Here is an 18,129-nt window from a genome sequence, read left to right on the forward strand (position 1 = left end):
AAGAGTTTTTTTAAAAAAAGGAAAATATATTTTCCTTGGGGATTAAATTTGCCGTGTAATACTTAAGGAAAAACAAGGTGACAACGTGGGAATTAAGGTGATTGATTGAGAATTTCACGTGGAATAAATCAAAGGAGATTTTCTTGGGAGATTTTTATGGAAAGAAATATTGTTGGAGGAGTAAATTGGTGTGATTGCCAACATGAAAATCAGAAATAATCAAGGAGATGACGCAAAGAGAGATTCAAGGGAGATATTTATGGAAGGAAAATATGTGTGCACCAAGGAAAAGCTCAAAAGGCGTCCAGATTCATCCCTAAATTCCCTAAAGGAATGTTGGCCGAAATTAATGAAGAAAATCAGAATAATTTCAAGGAAATTCGGCAATTAAATATTAGGGAGGTATTTTAGAGAATTATGATTGGTTGGACCACATCACAAAGCTTACTTGGCGAATTCCTATTGGTGGAAGCTATGTGGAAATTTCTGATTGCTTTGTGAACCCTAGCCGTGCTCCTATATATACCCACCTCTTTGACGTTGAGAAGGGTCCTCTCCCCCATACAATTTACACTTTAGAAAAAAATCAGAAAATCTTCTTAGCATAGCCGTGAGTTTCTCCATCCTCTAGTCATCTCCACGAGTTCAAGCAAGGCCAAGGGAGAAGAAGCATAGCCGTGAGCATCCATCATCCATCTCCAACCTTGAAGCTTGATTTCGAGATTCAAGAGACCACCACATCAATCGTTCATCACCATCCCCATCTCACGGTGTAATCCGATTCTCCTTTGTAACCTTTGCTTTGAATTTCGTTGGTTATGAACTAGTTGACATATGTGTTTGAACAAATATTAATTTCTGGAATTTTTATGATTAATTGAGAATTTTCAGATTCATATTATTGTGATTCGAGAGTTGCTTATGTGGGTTTGTTTAATTAAATTTGCGTTATAGATAACTTTTGTATTTTAATCTTATGTGGTTGCAAACACTTAGGGTTTCGATATAATTGGTGCTAGGTTTAAGAACATGAAATCGACTTTTCGTTTTGTGTAAACTTGAATCAAAGTAGTAAAGGTTTTGTACAAAGATCGAATTTAATTAACGAGGATTGCAATTAGGTGGACTTTTCCATACTAAGTTGTACACTTGAGTTGATAGCCTTTCTCTATGTGTAATGCGTTAAACATGACATGATTGACTAGCTTTCTAGGGTTTGATTGCATGTTTGATAGGATTAATCTAGGTGCTTTCGCTTAGGTTAATTAGCATTGAAAAGTAAAAAATGGGAATTCATTTGCTTTCGAATGTTTCACATGATCAACTCCTTTCTCATGACTTAGATGAACAATATTAGGGTTTGAGTCAATTTTAATCATAAGTTTCGGTTTTGATCTTTGTTCTCTCATTCCATTCGTATATTTATGTTTTTGCATTTTAATTCTTTTGTTAACTTAGTTTTATTTTCGAAAAACCAAAAACAAAATCCCCCTTTTTCGTAAATAATGTTTATACTTGTGAATATCTTTGTGAATATTATACTTTGTTTTAATTTTAATTGTTTAATTGTTTGACAATGACAGGTGTACCCTCAATCCCCGGAATAGAACGATCCCTACTTACTTATACTACTAACGATATTTTCAGGGTTAAATTATGCGCTCGCTTTCGGGCGCATCAATTTTTGGCGCCGTTGCCGGGGATTGAAAAATCACTTGTTTTTGTGTATTGTTGTTGTATATAAACTGTTTGAAACTTAGTTTAAATTAACTAGGTTGTTTTTTTTATATTGTTGATTATGAGTTTTAATTGTAAGTTGTAAATTGAATGGAATAGGTGAAGTCGCGTTTGTTAATATTGGCCTAAACCCCTTATTTTAAGGTTGAGGGCGGCCTTTATTAACACTTGTTGAACTGTCTTCACACTTATGAACTTTTTCATCTTAGTAAGTATAGCCTATGTGGAATGGTGTCTAGGAAGGGGACAACGTTCATGACAGGTTCTTGAATCCAGAAGTGCTTACAAATGGGCCTAAACCACAATGTGGGAGTAGCTCATGCCAAAATGGATTCTACCTCTCGTGGTCGCCCTCCCCTACCTGGCCATTTCAGTAAGGTTGCCCAAAGGATGTAGGAGAGACTTGGTGTCTAGACGACTATACTTGGGCCGCACGTCCTCTTGATTTACCGCTTGGAATTTAATTTGATATCAATGATATATATAACAAACGAAAATATTGTGATTCACTAAGGTATATTGGATTAAACATAGTCTTGAAAAGGGTAGCTGTTTCAGTCTTATTGCACATCGAGACTCCTTGTTCCCGTACCTAAGTGTTGAAAATAATTGTAAAGGAAAGGAAAGAATGTAAATATTTGTAAGTATTTTCGTACAAAGAAAGAAAAGAAAAAAAAAAAAAACACTTGTGTAAATATTTTTCGTGTTTTTTTTTTTTTTACTCACTTGTGTACTTAACTTGTGTCTTATGTACTGACTTGTTAACTTGTGTACTTAACTTGTTAATATTACTTGTAGTTTGTAATTCACTAACTTGTTATACTTGTTTATATATATATTTTTTTTTGTATTTCTTTGTTAATTACAGTTACTAACTTTTTAATATCTATTCCGTCTGGCTGAAAGACGTTAAACTCAAGCGCTGCTTGGGAGGCAACCCAATTCAGAAGTAGCTATGCTGGAGACTACAAACACAGATTTGCTTTCTCCTTCCCTATTTCTTTTATTTTTCAAATTTTCTCTTTTGTTTTTGTTTTCGTAAATTCCATCACTATATGCTTAATTGTTTCATTGCATGCTTATAATTGATTACATTGAGGACAATGCAATATTTAAGTGTGGGGGAAGGGATTTACACTTTTATCTTGAGTCATATATTGAAAAATACAAAAAAATTGAAAAATGTCAAAAATACAAAAAAAAATTTCGTTGCTTTTGTTTTTGTTTTGAGTCTTAGGATGCCATTTCAACTGTCTAGGATGATTCTATATCTCTGAAATCATGATTAAAAGAGGATCACAAAATTGAGATGATTTCTAAAATGGTATTCTTTGGTTAATTGAGATATATGAAAAATGTATGCATGTGTAGTGGATATGGATTTCGTGACTTTGGTACAGAATATGAGCATGTTAAGATGAGTTTTGATTCATATAAACCCATGTGAGATAATTGAGCCCATGTCCCTTTTTCTTGGAGTGAATCGAAAATATATATTCTTATTTTCTTGGCGATGTTTTGATGATCTCATTATTCTTTCATCTTGATTGACTACTTGCCATAGATTAAGTTTGATGGACTAGAGAATGCTAGAATTCACTCTTGTGCTTGTTGAAACGTTATATCAATACATGGCCCTGATTCTGGAAAGGATAGAGGCACCCTAGGAATTATCACCATTGCCAAATAAGCCTGTGTCCCCATTTGTGCCTGTCGTGGGACTCCCCTAGATAAGCCCATTTGAGCCTACATTAAGCCTTTTCATTCATCACCCTTAAAATCCTTAACCATGAAGCTTAGTATAGTTACAACCCTACCCTTTGTTCTAAGAACTTAGTGGAGCTATCTTTTGAGACATACTACGTGGGTTTGGTGCTAAGGATGAAAATTGAGAAGAGGTGACAGTTCAAGTGTGGGGGTAGACTTATCCATAAAGAAAAAAAAAATGTGTGAAAAAGCCGAGGAAAAGAAAGTGAAAAAGAAAAAATGTGTACGGCTAAAAGAAAGAAAAATGTTTATGGATTTTAGTCCCCCATACTTAGTGATTTTGGAGTTTACTTTGAACTGAAGGCCCATTACAGAAAATATGGCCTTTGTCCATTCACTAGAGTTCAAAGGAAGTTTAGAGTGAAGATTGGGCCCAACATGAAGACATTAGGCCCTTTTATGATCACCCCTAGGGAAAGTGACGTTTTTACAATGCCTTGCTGGAATTTCTTGAAGTCTCTACATTTACATGTGCTCTGCTAGGTTTTTAGGACACTTTGATAAATCCTTACCTTTCGTTTCTTTAAACCTTGAGCCTTAGCCCCATTACAACCCTTGAGAAGACCTTCTTGATCCTTAAGATGGGACAGCCCTTGATGTGGAGATGAGTTATAAGAGTTGAACCTATGGCTTGGGTCCATCTGTGCAAGTAGTTGGTACCTTTCATGAAATCTTTAAAAAGAAAAATATACTTGTGCTTTCGTTTCTTGCATTATGTGATACACTTGCTATCTTTCACATATACTTGAGTGTATAAGCTTTTAAGCATTACCATGATCTGAGAGAAGAAAGAGTGGATATACCTTGTGAGGATTTGAATCAAACTTGTTTGAAACATGCTTAACAGAAACCATAACCATTGTTCCAACCAAGTCCTACTTGTGTGTATGAAGATTTTGTGTTTTAATTAACTCTCGAATGCTTAAACATTGACTCTTGGTTAAGTGCTAATCTTGGTGTTGTGAAAGTAAGAGATTTCTGAGACAAAAAGTTGAAGGGCAATAGAGTCATTGTTTGTGTAGAGTCTTTAAATTTTCGTTGAGTCTTAGTTGAGTCTTTGTGTGATTTTGCTAAGGGACTAGCAAAAGCTAAGTGTGGGGGAATTTGATAGGAGCATTTTAATGCGACGTTTTAACTGTTATTTCCCTATATTTTCTGCGTTATTTCCTTAATAAAACTCTGTTTAGGAAAGTTTCCATTCTTCGAATGGGAAAGTTCCTAATTGTAGAAAGTTTCCGTTTTGTAGTTTCTATTTTCCATTTTTAGAAAGTTTCCATTTTAGTTTAAGAAAGTTTCCATTTCTTATTTTAGAAAGCTTCTATTTTCAGGTTTTTGGAATAAATAAGCTGAATTGAGTTCATAAATGGAACGACATGGCAAGGAGAGAATCAAGGAAGAGTTTTTTTAAAAAAAGGAAAATATATTTTCCTTGGGGATTAAATTTGCCGTGTAATACTTAAGGAAAAACAAGGTGACAACGTGGGAATTAAGGTGATTGATTGAGAATTTCACGTGGAATAAATCAAAGGAGATTTTCTTGGGAGATTTTTATGGAAAGAAATATTGTTGGAGGAGTAAATTGGTGTGATTGCCAACATGAAAATCAGAAATAATCAAGGAGATGACGCAAAGAGAGATTCAAGGGAGATATTTATGGAAGGAAAATATGTGTGCACCAAGGAAAAGCTCAAAAGGCGTCCAGATTCATCCCTAAATTCCCTAAAGGAATGTTGGCCGAAATTAATGAAGAAAATCAGAATAATTTCAAGGAAATTCGGCAATTAAATATTAGGGTTGGTTGGACCACATCACAAAGCTTACTTGGCGAATTCCTATTGGTGGAAGCTATGTGGAAATTTCTGATTGCTTTGTGAACCCTAGCCGTGCTCCTATATATACCCACCTCTTTGACGTTGAGAAGGGTCCTCTCCCCCATACAATTTACACTTTAGAAAAAAATCAGAAAATCTTCTTAGCATAGCCGTGAGTTTCTCCATCCTCTAGTCATCTCCACGAGTTCAAGCAAGGCCAAGGGAGAAGAAGCATAGCCGTGAGCATCCATCATCCATCTCCAACCTTGAAGCTTGATTTCGAGATTCAAGAGACCACCACATCAATCGTTCATCACCATCCCCATCTCACGGTGTAATCCGATTCTCCTTTGTAACCTTTGCTTTGAATTTCGTTGGTTATGAACTAGTTGACATATGTGTTTGAACAAATATTAATTTCTGGAATTTTTATGATTAATTGAGAATTTTCAGATTCATATTATTGTGATTCGAGAGTTGCTTATGTGGGTTTGTTTAATTAAATTTGCGTTATAGATAACTTTTGTATTTTAATCTTATGTGGTTGCAAACACTTAGGGTTTCGATATAATTGGTGCTAGGTTTAAGAACATGAAATCGACTTTTCGTTTTGTGTAAACTTGAATCAAAGTAGTAAAGGTTTTGTACAAAGATCGAATTTAATTAACGAGGATTGCAATTAGGTGGACTTTTCCATACTAAGTTGTACACTTGAGTTGATAGCCTTTCTCTATGTGTAATGCGTTAAACATGACATGATTGACTAGCTTTCTAGGGTTTGATTGCATGTTTGATAGGATTAATCTAGGTGCTTTCGCTTAGGTTAATTAGCATTGAAAAGTAAAAAATGGGAATTCATTTGCTTTCGAATGTTTCACATGATCAACTCCTTTCTCATGACTTAGATGAACAATATTAGGGTTTGAGTCAATTTTAATCATAAGTTTCGGTTTTGATCTTTGTTCTCTCATTCCATTCGTATATTTATGTTTTTGCATTTTAATTCTTTTGTTAACTTAGTTTTATTTTCGAAAAACCAAAAACAAAATCCCCCCTTTTTCGTAAATAATGTTTATACTTGTGAATATCTTTGTGAATATTATACTTTGTTTTAATTTTAATTGTTTAATTGTTTGACAATGACAGGTGTACCCTCAATCCCCGGAATAGAACGATCCCTACTTACTTATACTACTAACGATATTTTCAGGGTTAAATTATGCGCTCGCTTTCGGGCGCATCACTGCCGAGAGAAACTAGGTGCCCAACTCGATCCTTTGGGTGCCGAGATCCTCTGTTTGTTTGTTTTTTTTTTTTTTTTTTTGTACAGCGCTTGGATAAGATACTAAAAATATTGTACCGTAAAATTTAAATACTCTTGAGAGAGATCATAAACATTATTCATAAAACTGGAAAAAAAAAAAATAGCTCTTGCGAGACCTTTAAACTACGACATTGACTCTACGTTGAACCTAGAAAAGCTGGACATAGTCTTAGACTACTTTAAGAGGATATTTCTTTTCTAATGAAGTTGTGGCTGCTGCGTTATGGTGGTCTATATTTTGTGCAGATTGATTAGTGACAAGTGATGAATGAATTTATAGCTCATATCTACTTCCTCAACGCCCCCACTTCACACGTTCCCTCTTCAGTGTGACAGGAGATCACCTTGCAAACACTGTTGCTATTTGTACCCAACGAAAATTCTAGCACACCTAGCAACAACATTTTTGTTTCTAGTTTTCCAAGTTCACCCCATATTTAAATAAATTAAAAAAGAATTGTACATACCAGCTATGTATCGAGTAAAAACACCATAAGTATTCGAATGCTCAACTAGGCACGAGCCAGGCATACTCCTCTGAGGGGTAACTGGAAGGCTCAGACCAGCATACTCCTAGCTCTAAGAGCTAGTAGGAACACTAGCAGGAGCCATCCTTATGGACCGATCCAGTGGAGGCTCAGACCTCATATCACCAACTTTGGTAAGTGTAATGTATTCCAACATTGGAAATGAAAAGGAAGCAAATCCTTACTCATACTACTTATACATAGATTTACTCACATTTATGGTGCTATTATTCACTTTCTTACTGTTACTCTGTCAATATTTATTATTTCCACAAGTATCTAACTTAGGAATTAGAGAGTTATTGGTCAGCAACCCAATCTTCTCTCTAACTTTGTGTTTGTCTTGACAGATAATGAGACCTGATTCATAGTCAGCTCTAAAGAGAAATGATATTGCTTGCTTCAAGTGACTTAAATGTTTACAGAAGAGAGCACATATAAATACTACAATTGTGAACAAGCTTATCTGCTATCATACAATAAGATCACATGTGAAAGTTAACAGAGATGTCAGATGTGCAGTTCAATATGTGGTTGTGCTTGGTCTTCTTGGTCTGCAATATAGCAACAAGCTTTGTCTATTGTACTTGGGTGAGAGAGCACGAGTTGTCTCCAAATTGTCTTGGGCTAGAGTGTGCTGTTCTCTTGTGCAACCTTGTAATCTTGTGCTTTTCTTCTGGTAATGTCTTCTTCTTATCAAGCGCTAGGTGATTCTTGGTTCACTCCAGGACCTATACAGAAACAAGAACGAAAACACTCAACTCCCCATCAACACGAGTCATACATGTCCTCCCCAAATTTCCTATATTTAATCATTTAATTGATAGTACGTACATGCATGACACGATTAGATGATCTCACCGAAAGGAGGGAACACAGTCTTTTTTTTTTTTTTGAAAGTCCACGGGGCGAAATAGTATATTCATCACAAATTAGGATAGTTCATTACATATCATTTCGCTGTCATTTAAGAACATAAACAGATAAGAAGGTAGTGGTAGTACCCACAGTGGAGATAGCAGAGATCCTCTTTTGGTACTACACCGGAGGCGCTAGAGATCTAGGTTCCTAATACAAGGAAACTTATTGTAATTAGACAAAAAAAAAAACATAGGGTTCGGCCAAGGGCCTAAACCCTAGCCCAAATATAGAAGCTAATGGACTAGGGTAGAAACCCCAGCCCAATAACTAGAAGCCCAGTAGAGTAGTCAGCCAAGAAGATCCCCTAGGTCCATCATCCTGGTTCGGGCCCAGTCCACCATCTTCTTCCAACCTTCGTCGTACGTCACATTCCAGTCGAGTTCGATCCTACCCATGCCACCAACCCGCCTCATCGCGATCCACATCACCATGGTAGCGATCCAATCATCCCGAGCCACGCCGCCGACCTGCGTCACCACCAAAAAACACCATCTCCTATCCGGATCTTTACAACTCCGCATTGCCACCGATTGAAACCCATGTCGGCTTCGCCGGTCCAAGAAACCATTCACGGGGACCGATCACCGGCCTGTAACAGCGCTATCTCCCCGTGAACAGTAACGTTCGTATTGATTTACCCATTTGTCCCTGTTTGTTTTTGATTTACGAAGCTGCCATCAGCCCTACGTGTAAATAGTTTGATCGATCTGTTTTGCTCTGTCTCTCGCCAGTCGATGTGAACCCAGTCCAAATCGCTCTTGGTCTCCACCGAATCAACAAATTTTTCTCGCTCTCCTCTCACAGAAATCCAAAACCAAAGAGATAGAGAGAGATACGTTTCCTGCTCAAAATCTCAAACTTGCTACTGCTCAGTTTATTGCTTTGAGGTGTCGTTGGTAAGTCTGGATCTTTTCTTTGAAATTGATGTTGTGCTTGATTTAGATGGCTGCAATTGAGCTTTATTCCATTGTTTTGGTAATGGGTATGTGATTTTTAGAGACTTTCTGTTTCTGTTCCTTCTTATTCAGTCAGTTTTAATTTTTATAATGCAATTCAACAAAGACTCACTTGAACATGGATTGGTTTCAGATATTCTGGATATTTGGAGTATCCAATTGGGTTTTCTCTATTTTTGGTTGAGAGCAACAAGTTGAAATAGAGCACTGAGGAGTGTTCGGATAGAAAATAGTTTTGAAATTTGAAATGCTTGCTTCTTATATAAGGAAGAGCTAGAGCGAATGCTGTGCAGAAAAGAGTACCTAAAAGTACGTACATTTCAAACCTGATTTTCATCTTTTTATACCTATAGTTATGGATAGCTATGTAAGAGCTCAATCAGGTAGTATTCAGCTATTGCTTAGTTTACCTATAAAAGAAGAAAAAAGATAAGTTATATATGCATGGCCAGTAACTAATATCCATTATTTGTGGCTACCAGCAAACAATGATTTTATAGATTCTTCCCCCTTTGCAATAGATTAAGAAAAGTAATTAAGGATTATTCGTCATGTTACTTTCAGGAATAAGCACAAGATGCTAATAAAAAAATGAAGATAAACTTTTTTTCATACTCTGTCTGAATTGAATTATGGGTTACTGTGATGAACTTTGCTCTGTAAATGATCTCAATGTCAGATTTTTTTTTTTTTCGTATCGTTTTTGGTATATTAAGACCCAATTATATATAGAGATGTTGCACTAAGTAGTTTACAGTCTATGGCAGCTTGCAGGAGTGCTATCAATTCTGCTTTGTTTAAGCATTGGCCAAAGAACACCGAGACTGAAAATGGGATTTTACATGGCGGTTCCATGACTTTTTGACACACGAGTTCAGGTAATTCATTCCATTCATGTCGGTTAATGGATAATGATTTCCTCATCAGTTGACAAAGCTGTACTGTTGTAGAATCTGAAATATAGTTTTAGGAACAAGCTTATATCATATCCCTTTAATTGTTTCTAATTCTTTGACTGATATTTTGGGTGGATATGTGCAGAAAGCATATAGGTTTTCCGAAATTCCAAGCAGATCAATAAAACAAACAAGACAAAAGGTAAATCCATCAATATCAATCAGCTGCGTGCGTGCTTCTCTTTAAATTGTACTTTGCTTCAAGGTCGATTGAATATTGAGGACATTATCTCAGATAAGCTAATAAAATATATCTATGATAGGTATGTAATTAACTTATCTATCATCAGTGGAGGAAGACCGCTGAGGCAGCTCCTGCTATTTTGACAGAACAGGTTCTCTTGACAGCCACTACAATCCCTTGCGTTCACCTTATTAAGAAGACTTCGATGATCACTCACCAAAAACATGTTGAAGAAGATTGGCCAAAAGTAGATGGAATTATGCTACAGGTTTCTTATCATTATCGGTTATTATTACAATGGGTTCTGTATGTTCTTTTATTCCAGTATAATCTGTTCTTTTCTTTTTTATTATATGGTCTCATAACTTAGAACATCAAACTTGCCTTAATTGCCTTTGTTTTACTCATCCTATTTATACAACATTTCAAGCAATTTTGTTGAAGTCTTGAGTTTTCTGATATCAAAATCTGTTCAAAACTGTCAAAGTTGAGCTCAGCTCTTAACATGCCAATGAATTTATCTTTGGTCACCTTTCTCTGTTCAATCAGTAGATAAAAATCTACATGCTCATATGATTTTTTCTTAGTTTGCAATTTTGTAACACTGTACTTTCGAAGACTATTACTTGCTGATTACATCCATGCGATCTCTGCCCTTTTTTCGTATAATATTATTCAAAACATACTAGAATTTCTTCTACATATACTAACACTTTGTATCAACTATTTACAGATCATAATGATGGTGCACACAGTTCAAATTTGAGACACCCAACCTTTAAAAAACGATATCCAGACCAAAGTCCGCCTATGCAGTGTCTGGCAAGCAGAAGTGTTCAAGCCTGTTGAGAAATATGACCTTCAATTGTATTACAACCTATATAGAAAAATATTTCTTTTTTAGGCTATTTTTGTTGGCAGTAGTCAATTTTGTAGCAGATAACAAAACAGCTTTGTTCGTTTAGGAGATCAATTTTTTGCAAAATGTAAATAGAACATTGGTTAAGATACCAGCTTCTACTTGGGATCTCTACTTGCATAATATGTAACTGTATAAAAATTCATAAACTATGACTATCAAACTTGGCAAGAAAAATTCATAAACTATGACCGTATCAAACTTAGCAAGAAAAAACAAACCCGCGGCGTCGCGCGGGCATAAACTTCCTAGTGATGACTATATGTCTAAAATCTAAGAGATGGAGGTGGAGCGACTTCAAGTTAGTGGCTCCAAAACTTGGATGGTATTTTGGGTTATTTCTCTGCAACAAATGCAATTTCTATCTTCTTCTTTTTTTTTAGCTTATTAAAATAAGGGGTAATATTGAAATAAAGAGACAAAATTTATGTTGCTTGGCATACCATAATTTTTGTTGGGTACAGATATCGGGCGACTTGACCATTGGTCTTCCATCGGTCACAACACATTTCCTAGTCATCAGTAAATGCAGACAGAAGTGACAAGTGACATAATTGCTCATATCTACTTCAATCCTCAAAGTTCCACTCTTTCACTTTGTCAAGATATCATTGTTGTTTTGAAGCAATCATCTAAATCTCTCAAACCTTGTCTGCAAATTTCTTGTGCAGCCAATTAATGGATACCAAAACCAGCCCGACTAAGTTCATGATTTTCCTTCTCTTCTCATACCTACATCTGAAGACTCATGTCTCCCTCGCAACCGATGCCATCACCGCAGACCAATCTTTCTCCGGTGACGAAACCATTGTCTCCTCAGGTGGTGTTTTTGAACTCGGTTTCTTCAAACCAGGTAAACTTCCAAACTACTACGTAGGCATGTGGTACTACAAGCGAGTAGTAACTGTGAAAACCATAGTCTGGGTGGCAAATAGAAAACAACCAGTCTCCGATAGATTTACTTCGGTGTTGAGGATCATAGATAGTAATTTAGTTCTCGTTGATGAGACCAAAAGTCTTGTTTGGTCCACAAATGTGACCTCCACCACCACGTCAGGCTCAGCTACTTCTATACAAGCAGTTCTTTTAGACAATGGCAACCTTGTCTTAAGAGTTGGATCCAATTCATCATTACTGCCGTTATGGCAAAGTTTTGACCATCCAGCTCATACTTGGCTAGCAGGAAGTAAAATTGGATTCAACAATGTTACCAAACAAACCCAAAAACTCACTTCATGGAAGAACTCCGAGGATCCTGCACCGGGTCTTTACTCTCTTGAGCTGGACCCGAATGGTAGCAACTCATATATCCTACTGTGGAATAGTTCTAGACAGTACTGGACCAGTGGATCTTGGGACGAGCATAATCGAATTTTCAGCTTGATTCCTGAAATGAGGCTTAACTATATCTACAATTGCAGCTATGTTACGAACGAAAACGAAAGCTATTTCACCTATGCTCTTAATGATCCTAAAAAAATATCTCAGGCAGTTATGCATTTCTCGGGGCAGATCCAGCAACTGACATGGTCGGAGACTTCCAAGCAGTGGATTTTGTTTTGGTCCCAACCAAGAAAACAATGTGAAGTTTATGGTTTGTGCGGGGCATTCAGCACTTGCAATGCCACGTCTTTGCCCTCATGTAGCTGTTTGAAGGGTTTTGAGCCAAAACTGCTGGGTGATTGGAACTTAAATGATCATGCTGGCGGGTGTTCAAGAATAACCGGTCTTCAGTGTGGAAATGCTACTAGTCTTAATGGGACACAAGTCACACAAGACCAGTTTCAAGAAATGACTAGAATGACATTGTCTGAAAATGATCAATATGCAGAGGTCGGGAGTATTATGGAATGTGAATCCATCTGCTTAAATCACTGCTCATGCACTGCTTATTCATATGAAAGTGGTGGATGTTCAATTTGGAATGGAGATCTCTTGCATCTGCAACAGCTTGAAGCAAGTGATACTAATGGAAGAACAATGTACATCAGACTTGCGGCTTCCGAGTTCGAGAATCCTCCTAAAAGTAGTAATAAGGGTATGAATATTACTTCTAGTTATGGTAAATATGACCATTGCATGAAGCCATTAATTTTATAGGTTATTTGTTTTTCTTGCAGGTAGTGAGGGTCATACTGATGATAAGTGGTCTCTTGTAATTGCAATAATCTCAGCAACAGCAGGATTCCTTACAATAATTTTTGGCTATTTTTTATGGAAGAAAACTTTGGGAAAGAGAAGGTACTGCTACTAATCTCTCTCACATGTGCACCAACACATACTTTGGTAATGCAACGACGATGATGCTCTCACAATGTCATCAAAAATTTGACCAAAGAAAAACAATGATATTGAAACAGAGAGCATAGGAGGAGGACTATCAATTCAAGTAATCTGGGTGCTAGAGATGGAAACGATGATACAGAACTACCACTCATTGGTTTGAAGAGTATATTAGCTGCTACAAACAACTTCTCTGAAGCTAATAAACTTGGAGAGGGAGGATTTGGCCCTGTTTATAAGGTGACACAGTACAATATTGTTCTTCAGAAATATGATAGAATTCCTTTCTTTTTCTTCCCCAGCATTTTCTTGATTATTTCTTGAGAATCAAGTGGTAACAATAAAAAGGTAAGAGGTAGTTCTCTTTGTGTCTTCAATACAGGGGATTTTTCCTGACAATCAAGAAGTAGCAATAAAACGGCTTTCTACGAAGTCTGGGCAAGGACATCAAGAGTTCGTGAATGAGTTAAAGCTTATAGCCAAGCTTCAGCATAGAAATCTTGTTCGACTCTTGGGTTGCTGTAATGAAGAGGAGGAAATGATACTGATTTATGAGTACATGCCCAACCGAAGTTTGGATAAATTCTTATTTGGTACATGCTCATAACTTTGAAGATATTAGTTCTTTTATCAAACTTGATAACTTTTGATTAATAAGATATAGTCACTCTTCTTCTTTGTGTTTCCAATCAGATCCATCTGAACAGACAAAATTGGACTGGGATAGACGTTTTAGGATTATAGAAGGTATTGCTCAGGGAGTACTCTATATCCACAAGTACTCCAGACTGAAAATCATTCATAGAGACTTAAAAGCAAGTAATATTCTGTTGGATGGAGCAATGAACCCCAGAGTATCAGACTTCGGAATGGCCAAGATTTTTGAGTTAAACCAAATTGAAGCAAATACAAACAGGGTTGTTGGGACATAGTAAGTATATATAGCACATGATTTTAATCATTTAAACTTTACCTCACTACTATTACTTATTTTCTATCATTAATTCATTTAGTGGCTACATGTCACCTGAGTATGCACGTTATGGTCATTTCTCTGAAAAATTGGACGTATTTAGCTTTGGAGTGTTATTGTTGGAGATTGTAACCGGAAAGAAAAATGGTGCTTTCTATCATTTCGAGCATTCACTGACTCTTGCCGGATGGGTAAGTATTACTATATCAGATATTTCAGAGAATAATAGAAATTATATACATTGAATGTTTTCTGTTGTTTGAACAAAATATAGAAATTTAAGAATGATTACGTGCCACCCTCACAAAAGTTGTGCAATTTATGTTGAATCATAGGCATGGAAATTATGGAAAGAAAACAGAGGAATGGAGGTGATTGATGCATCGGTACGGGAAACATGCCGGCCTCATGAAGCTTTAAGGTGTATCCATGTAGGGTTTTTGTGCGTACAAGAAGCTCCAGCTGATCGACCAACAATGTCTGCTGTAATTCATATGCTGCAAAGCAACGAAGCCACATCACTTCCACACTCCAAAGAACCTGCTTTTTCAATACACGATATGAATTCCAATGTTGCTGAATCTTCTTCTCAAACGTCTACTAGTGCTTGTTCCAAGAATGCATTCACAATTAGTTTGCCAGAAGCTCGATAAATTAAAGGTTTTCAGATAGAAGTTTAATAATGTTGTATTTCGTCGATGTATTTGATGTCAGATATAAACGAAAACGAAGAAGTTTCTTGGAATTTTGGCTCGAGGGAAAGGATTTAGCCAATGCCCCCAAACCTCTCCTCTAATGTTCCTTTTTTTTTTTCTTTTTTGAGAAACTCCTCTAATATTTCTTGTTTCATTGGATGAAACTTGTATGGGAGTTGAATTACGATGGTTCAGTGTCACTTCCACCAGACAAATCAAGTCACTTTCCTGCTAGGCGGAACAGAGTATACAAAATGGGGGAGGCTGCGACCCAAATAGAAAACAGTCGACATTCAACAATGGAAGCTCAACAGGGACGCATAGTGACAGAGAAACCACGAAAATGATCAGCACGATATCCATTGAACACTTGGTTCTTCCAGAAGTGCAACAAATATCTTAAGCAGAGAAGTTTATTCTTTGACTTTTAGCCCCTGGAGAAATTGACTTGAGAATGTGAAGGTAGAGCTCTGCAACTCTCTGATATATTTGCAGATACAAGAAGAAAGAAATTGGATTTTGGTCTTTTTATGGCTTAAGTGATGAAATTGATTGGGCTTTTGTTGGTGTTTCTCTCTCTACTGCTCAATCTCCAAACACAATTACCAACAGAACAACATGCCCCATTGATCTCAGCTATGTCCTTAGAATCCCCTTCAACTCTTCATCATGCAAAAATTTCCAAGCCCCTCCCAGAACCCCTCAAATGGACAGGACCAATATATCATGTTGTCAAACCCTATTGTCTCTCTTTGGCGTAGGCCTTGCTCAACACCTCAAGGCCACCACTCTTTTCCATCTCCCCAACATAGCAGCCTCAAATTCTTGCCTCCAAAACAACCAGTCCAAGCTTACCTCTCCAGCACTCCCTTCCAATCTTGTCTCTTATTGTTTTGACCCTTTACAATTTGTAACTAGCCCAAATTTCTGTGCGCAGATTGAGTCTACCCAAGATTGGGTCTCCAAGCTTAATCAGACCACTGCACTTGACTCTGCATGCAAGCCAGACCTCACTAATCTCTCATCCTGTGATGCTTGCGTAGCGGCTGGCTTTAAAATTCATGCACAATTAAAAGCCATTGATGGTAACAGTTCTCACTCTAGAGATTGTTGGTACTTTACAATTCTGTATGCAGCAGCTGGTATGATCAACGACTCTGAACTTGAAAGTGAGGGTGCCGTATCTTGTATTTTCGGTTTATCTTTATTGAATGACACTCTTGTGGGTTTGCGTAAAAAGAGCTATACCGCTCTTGTAACTGCAGTAGTCTCAGCAACAGGAGGGTTGCTTACAATATTATTTTTATACTTCTTATGGAAGAAGTCTTTGGGAAAGAAAAGGTACTGTTGTTTGCTAAAGCACACTCTGTCTGTCACTCACATAGCATAGCACACAGATTGAAATAAATCAAACTAACAATGCTTTGACAATAATACTGTAACAGGGCATATAGTGAGAATATTAGGAATGTTAGTGCTGGAGATGGGAAGAATGATACAGAACTACCGGTCTCAAGTTTAAGGAGTATATTGGCTGCTACAAACAACTTCTCTGAAGCTAATAAACTAGGAGAGGGAGGGTTTGGCCATGTTTATAAGGTGACACTTCCACTATCTGCTCCCAATATTGTTGCAAGTACCCATTTCTTCATAATATGCTACATCTTGTTCTTCAATAGTTTCATTAGCATTTTTCTTCTTTTACAGGGCATCTTAAATGAAAATCAAGAGGTAGCCATAAAAAGACTGTCAAAGAAGTCAGGGCAAGGATATCAAGAGTTCATGAATGAGTTAAAACTTATAGCAAAGCTCCAACATAACAATCTTGTTAGGCTCTTGGGTTGCTGTATTGAAGAGGAAGAAATGATATTAATCTACGAGTACATGCCTAATCGAAGTTTGGACAAATTTTTGTTTGGTATATATATGCTCACACTTCTTCAATGCATTCTTTTATTATTAATGTCTAGGATACATTAATTTTCATTGTTAGTTATTCTTCTTTATGGTTTGAGTGATCAGATCTAAGGGAAAACATAAAATTGGATTGGGGTAAACGCTTTCGAATTATAGAAGGTACAGCTCAAGGAGTACTTTATATTCACAAGCACTCCAGATTGAAAATCATTCACAGGGATCTAAAAGCAAGTAATGTCCTGTTGGATGAAGAAATGAACCCCAAAATTTCAGATTTTGGAATGGCAAAGATTTTCGAGATAAATCAAACTGAAGCAAATACCAACAGGGTTGTCGGGACATAGTAAGTACATGTACGGTTATAATTTCAATATTGAAAACTCAATGCAATCACTATTATACTGACTTCTCCATCATTAATTCATATAGTGGTTATATGTCACCTGAGTATGCACGCTATGGCCATTTTTCAGAGAAATTGGATGTATTTAGTTTTGGAGTGTTGTTGCTGGAGATTGTAAGTGGAAGGAGGAATTCCGCTTTCTATCATCTTGAACACCCGGTAACTCTTGCTGGATGGGTAAGTCTAGTTTGTTCATTTTGTGAGCTGCACTGACTATAACTTTATTAATTAGCGTCAAATTTCAGTGAATAGTCATCCATAAATTTTTATATATGTTTAATCTTTAGGCATGGAAACTATGGAAAGAAGGTAGAGGAATGGAGGTGATTGATGAATCAGTGAGAGAAACGTGTCTGCCTCATGAAGCTTTAAGGTGTATCCATGTAGCATTATTGTGTGTTCAAGAAGATCCAGTTGATCGACCAACCATGTCTTCTGTAATTCACATGTTGGCTAATGAAGCTACATCACTTCCACTATTCAAAGAACCTGCATTTTCAACACATAGTGATTATAAAGCTATTTGCTCTTCTTCTCCATCATCTAGCATTTTTTCGAACAATCTGGTAACCATTAGCATCCCTGAAGGTCGATAGAGGCTCGATGGCTATCTGTTGGAGAGCCTTTACAAATTACACTTTGAGCCGCATAATTTTATGTCTAGATGTCTTCACTTTGGAATGCACTCGTGTTCCTTCTGTTCCCTTGGATGTAAAATTATGCAGTCTTTCTATTTCAATGAACTGCATATTTTCT

General features: G+C 36.8%; 2 protein-coding genes and 1 long non-coding RNA gene across 6 annotated transcripts; all 3 read left to right on the top strand.

Annotated features, from left to right (window-relative positions):
- Window positions 1-8,794: 8,794 nt before the first annotated feature.
- On the top strand, window positions 8,795-11,243 carry LOC112198100. 4 transcript variants are annotated; one of them, XR_002935855.2, is made up of 6 exons: window positions 8,795-8,983; window positions 9,177-9,352; window positions 9,801-9,921; window positions 10,085-10,141; window positions 10,263-10,451; window positions 10,917-11,243. It is a non-coding gene; the product is annotated as an uncharacterized LOC112198100 (long non-coding RNA). The 4 variants fall into 4 exon arrangements; XR_002935856.2 differs by having other exon boundaries at window positions 8,796-8,983; window positions 9,811-9,921; XR_002935857.2 differs by lacking the exon at window positions 9,177-9,352 and having other exon boundaries at window positions 8,797-8,983.
- A 431-nt stretch (window positions 11,244-11,674) lies between these two features.
- LOC112195763 (G-type lectin S-receptor-like serine/threonine-protein kinase At4g27290) lies at window positions 11,675-16,127 on the top strand. The gene is made up of 8 exons (XM_024335958.2): window positions 11,675-13,140; window positions 13,223-13,343; window positions 13,463-13,625; window positions 13,768-13,978; window positions 14,079-14,316; window positions 14,399-14,549; window positions 14,694-15,515; window positions 15,991-16,127. Exons 1-7 carry the CDS (start codon window positions 11,781-11,783, stop codon window positions 15,009-15,011), a joined length of 2,562 nt encoding a protein of 853 aa, XP_024191726.1. The 5' UTR covers window positions 11,675-11,780; the 3' UTR covers window positions 15,012-15,515; window positions 15,991-16,127.
- LOC112195765 (probable receptor-like protein kinase At1g11050) lies at window positions 15,554-18,119 on the top strand. Its single transcript, XM_024335959.2, has 6 exons — window positions 15,554-16,394; window positions 16,499-16,652; window positions 16,761-16,971; window positions 17,076-17,313; window positions 17,400-17,550; window positions 17,661-18,119. Exons 1-6 carry the CDS (start codon window positions 15,760-15,762, stop codon window positions 17,967-17,969), a joined length of 1,698 nt encoding a protein of 565 aa, XP_024191727.1. The 5' UTR covers window positions 15,554-15,759; the 3' UTR covers window positions 17,970-18,119.
- The last annotated feature ends 10 nt before the right edge of the window (window positions 18,120-18,129 follow it).

This window comes from Rosa chinensis, chromosome 4, assembly GCF_002994745.2.
Source record: "Rosa chinensis cultivar Old Blush chromosome 4, RchiOBHm-V2, whole genome shotgun sequence".
In the NCBI taxonomy this organism is placed as follows: Eukaryota; Viridiplantae; Streptophyta; class Magnoliopsida; order Rosales; family Rosaceae; genus Rosa; species Rosa chinensis.

Coding starts and splice junctions, on each gene's coding strand:
- LOC112195763 (XM_024335958.2), top strand. CDS start 11,781: ATGGATACCAAAACCAGCCCGACTAAGTTCATGATTTTCCTTCTCTTC. Junction 13,141..13,222: donor TCCTAAAAGTAGTAATAAGG/GTATGAATATTA, acceptor TTTTTCTTGCAG/GTAGTGAGGGTCATACTGAT. Junction 14,317..14,398: donor AACAGGGTTGTTGGGACATA/GTAAGTATATAT, acceptor TAATTCATTTAG/TGGCTACATGTCACCTGAGT.
- LOC112195765 (XM_024335959.2), top strand. CDS start 15,760: ATGGACAGGACCAATATATCATGTTGTCAAACCCTATTGTCTCTCTTT. Junction 16,395..16,498: donor AAGTCTTTGGGAAAGAAAAG/GTACTGTTGTTT, acceptor ATACTGTAACAG/GGCATATAGTGAGAATATTA. Junction 16,972..17,075: donor TTTGGACAAATTTTTGTTTG/GTATATATATGC, acceptor TTGAGTGATCAG/ATCTAAGGGAAAACATAAAA.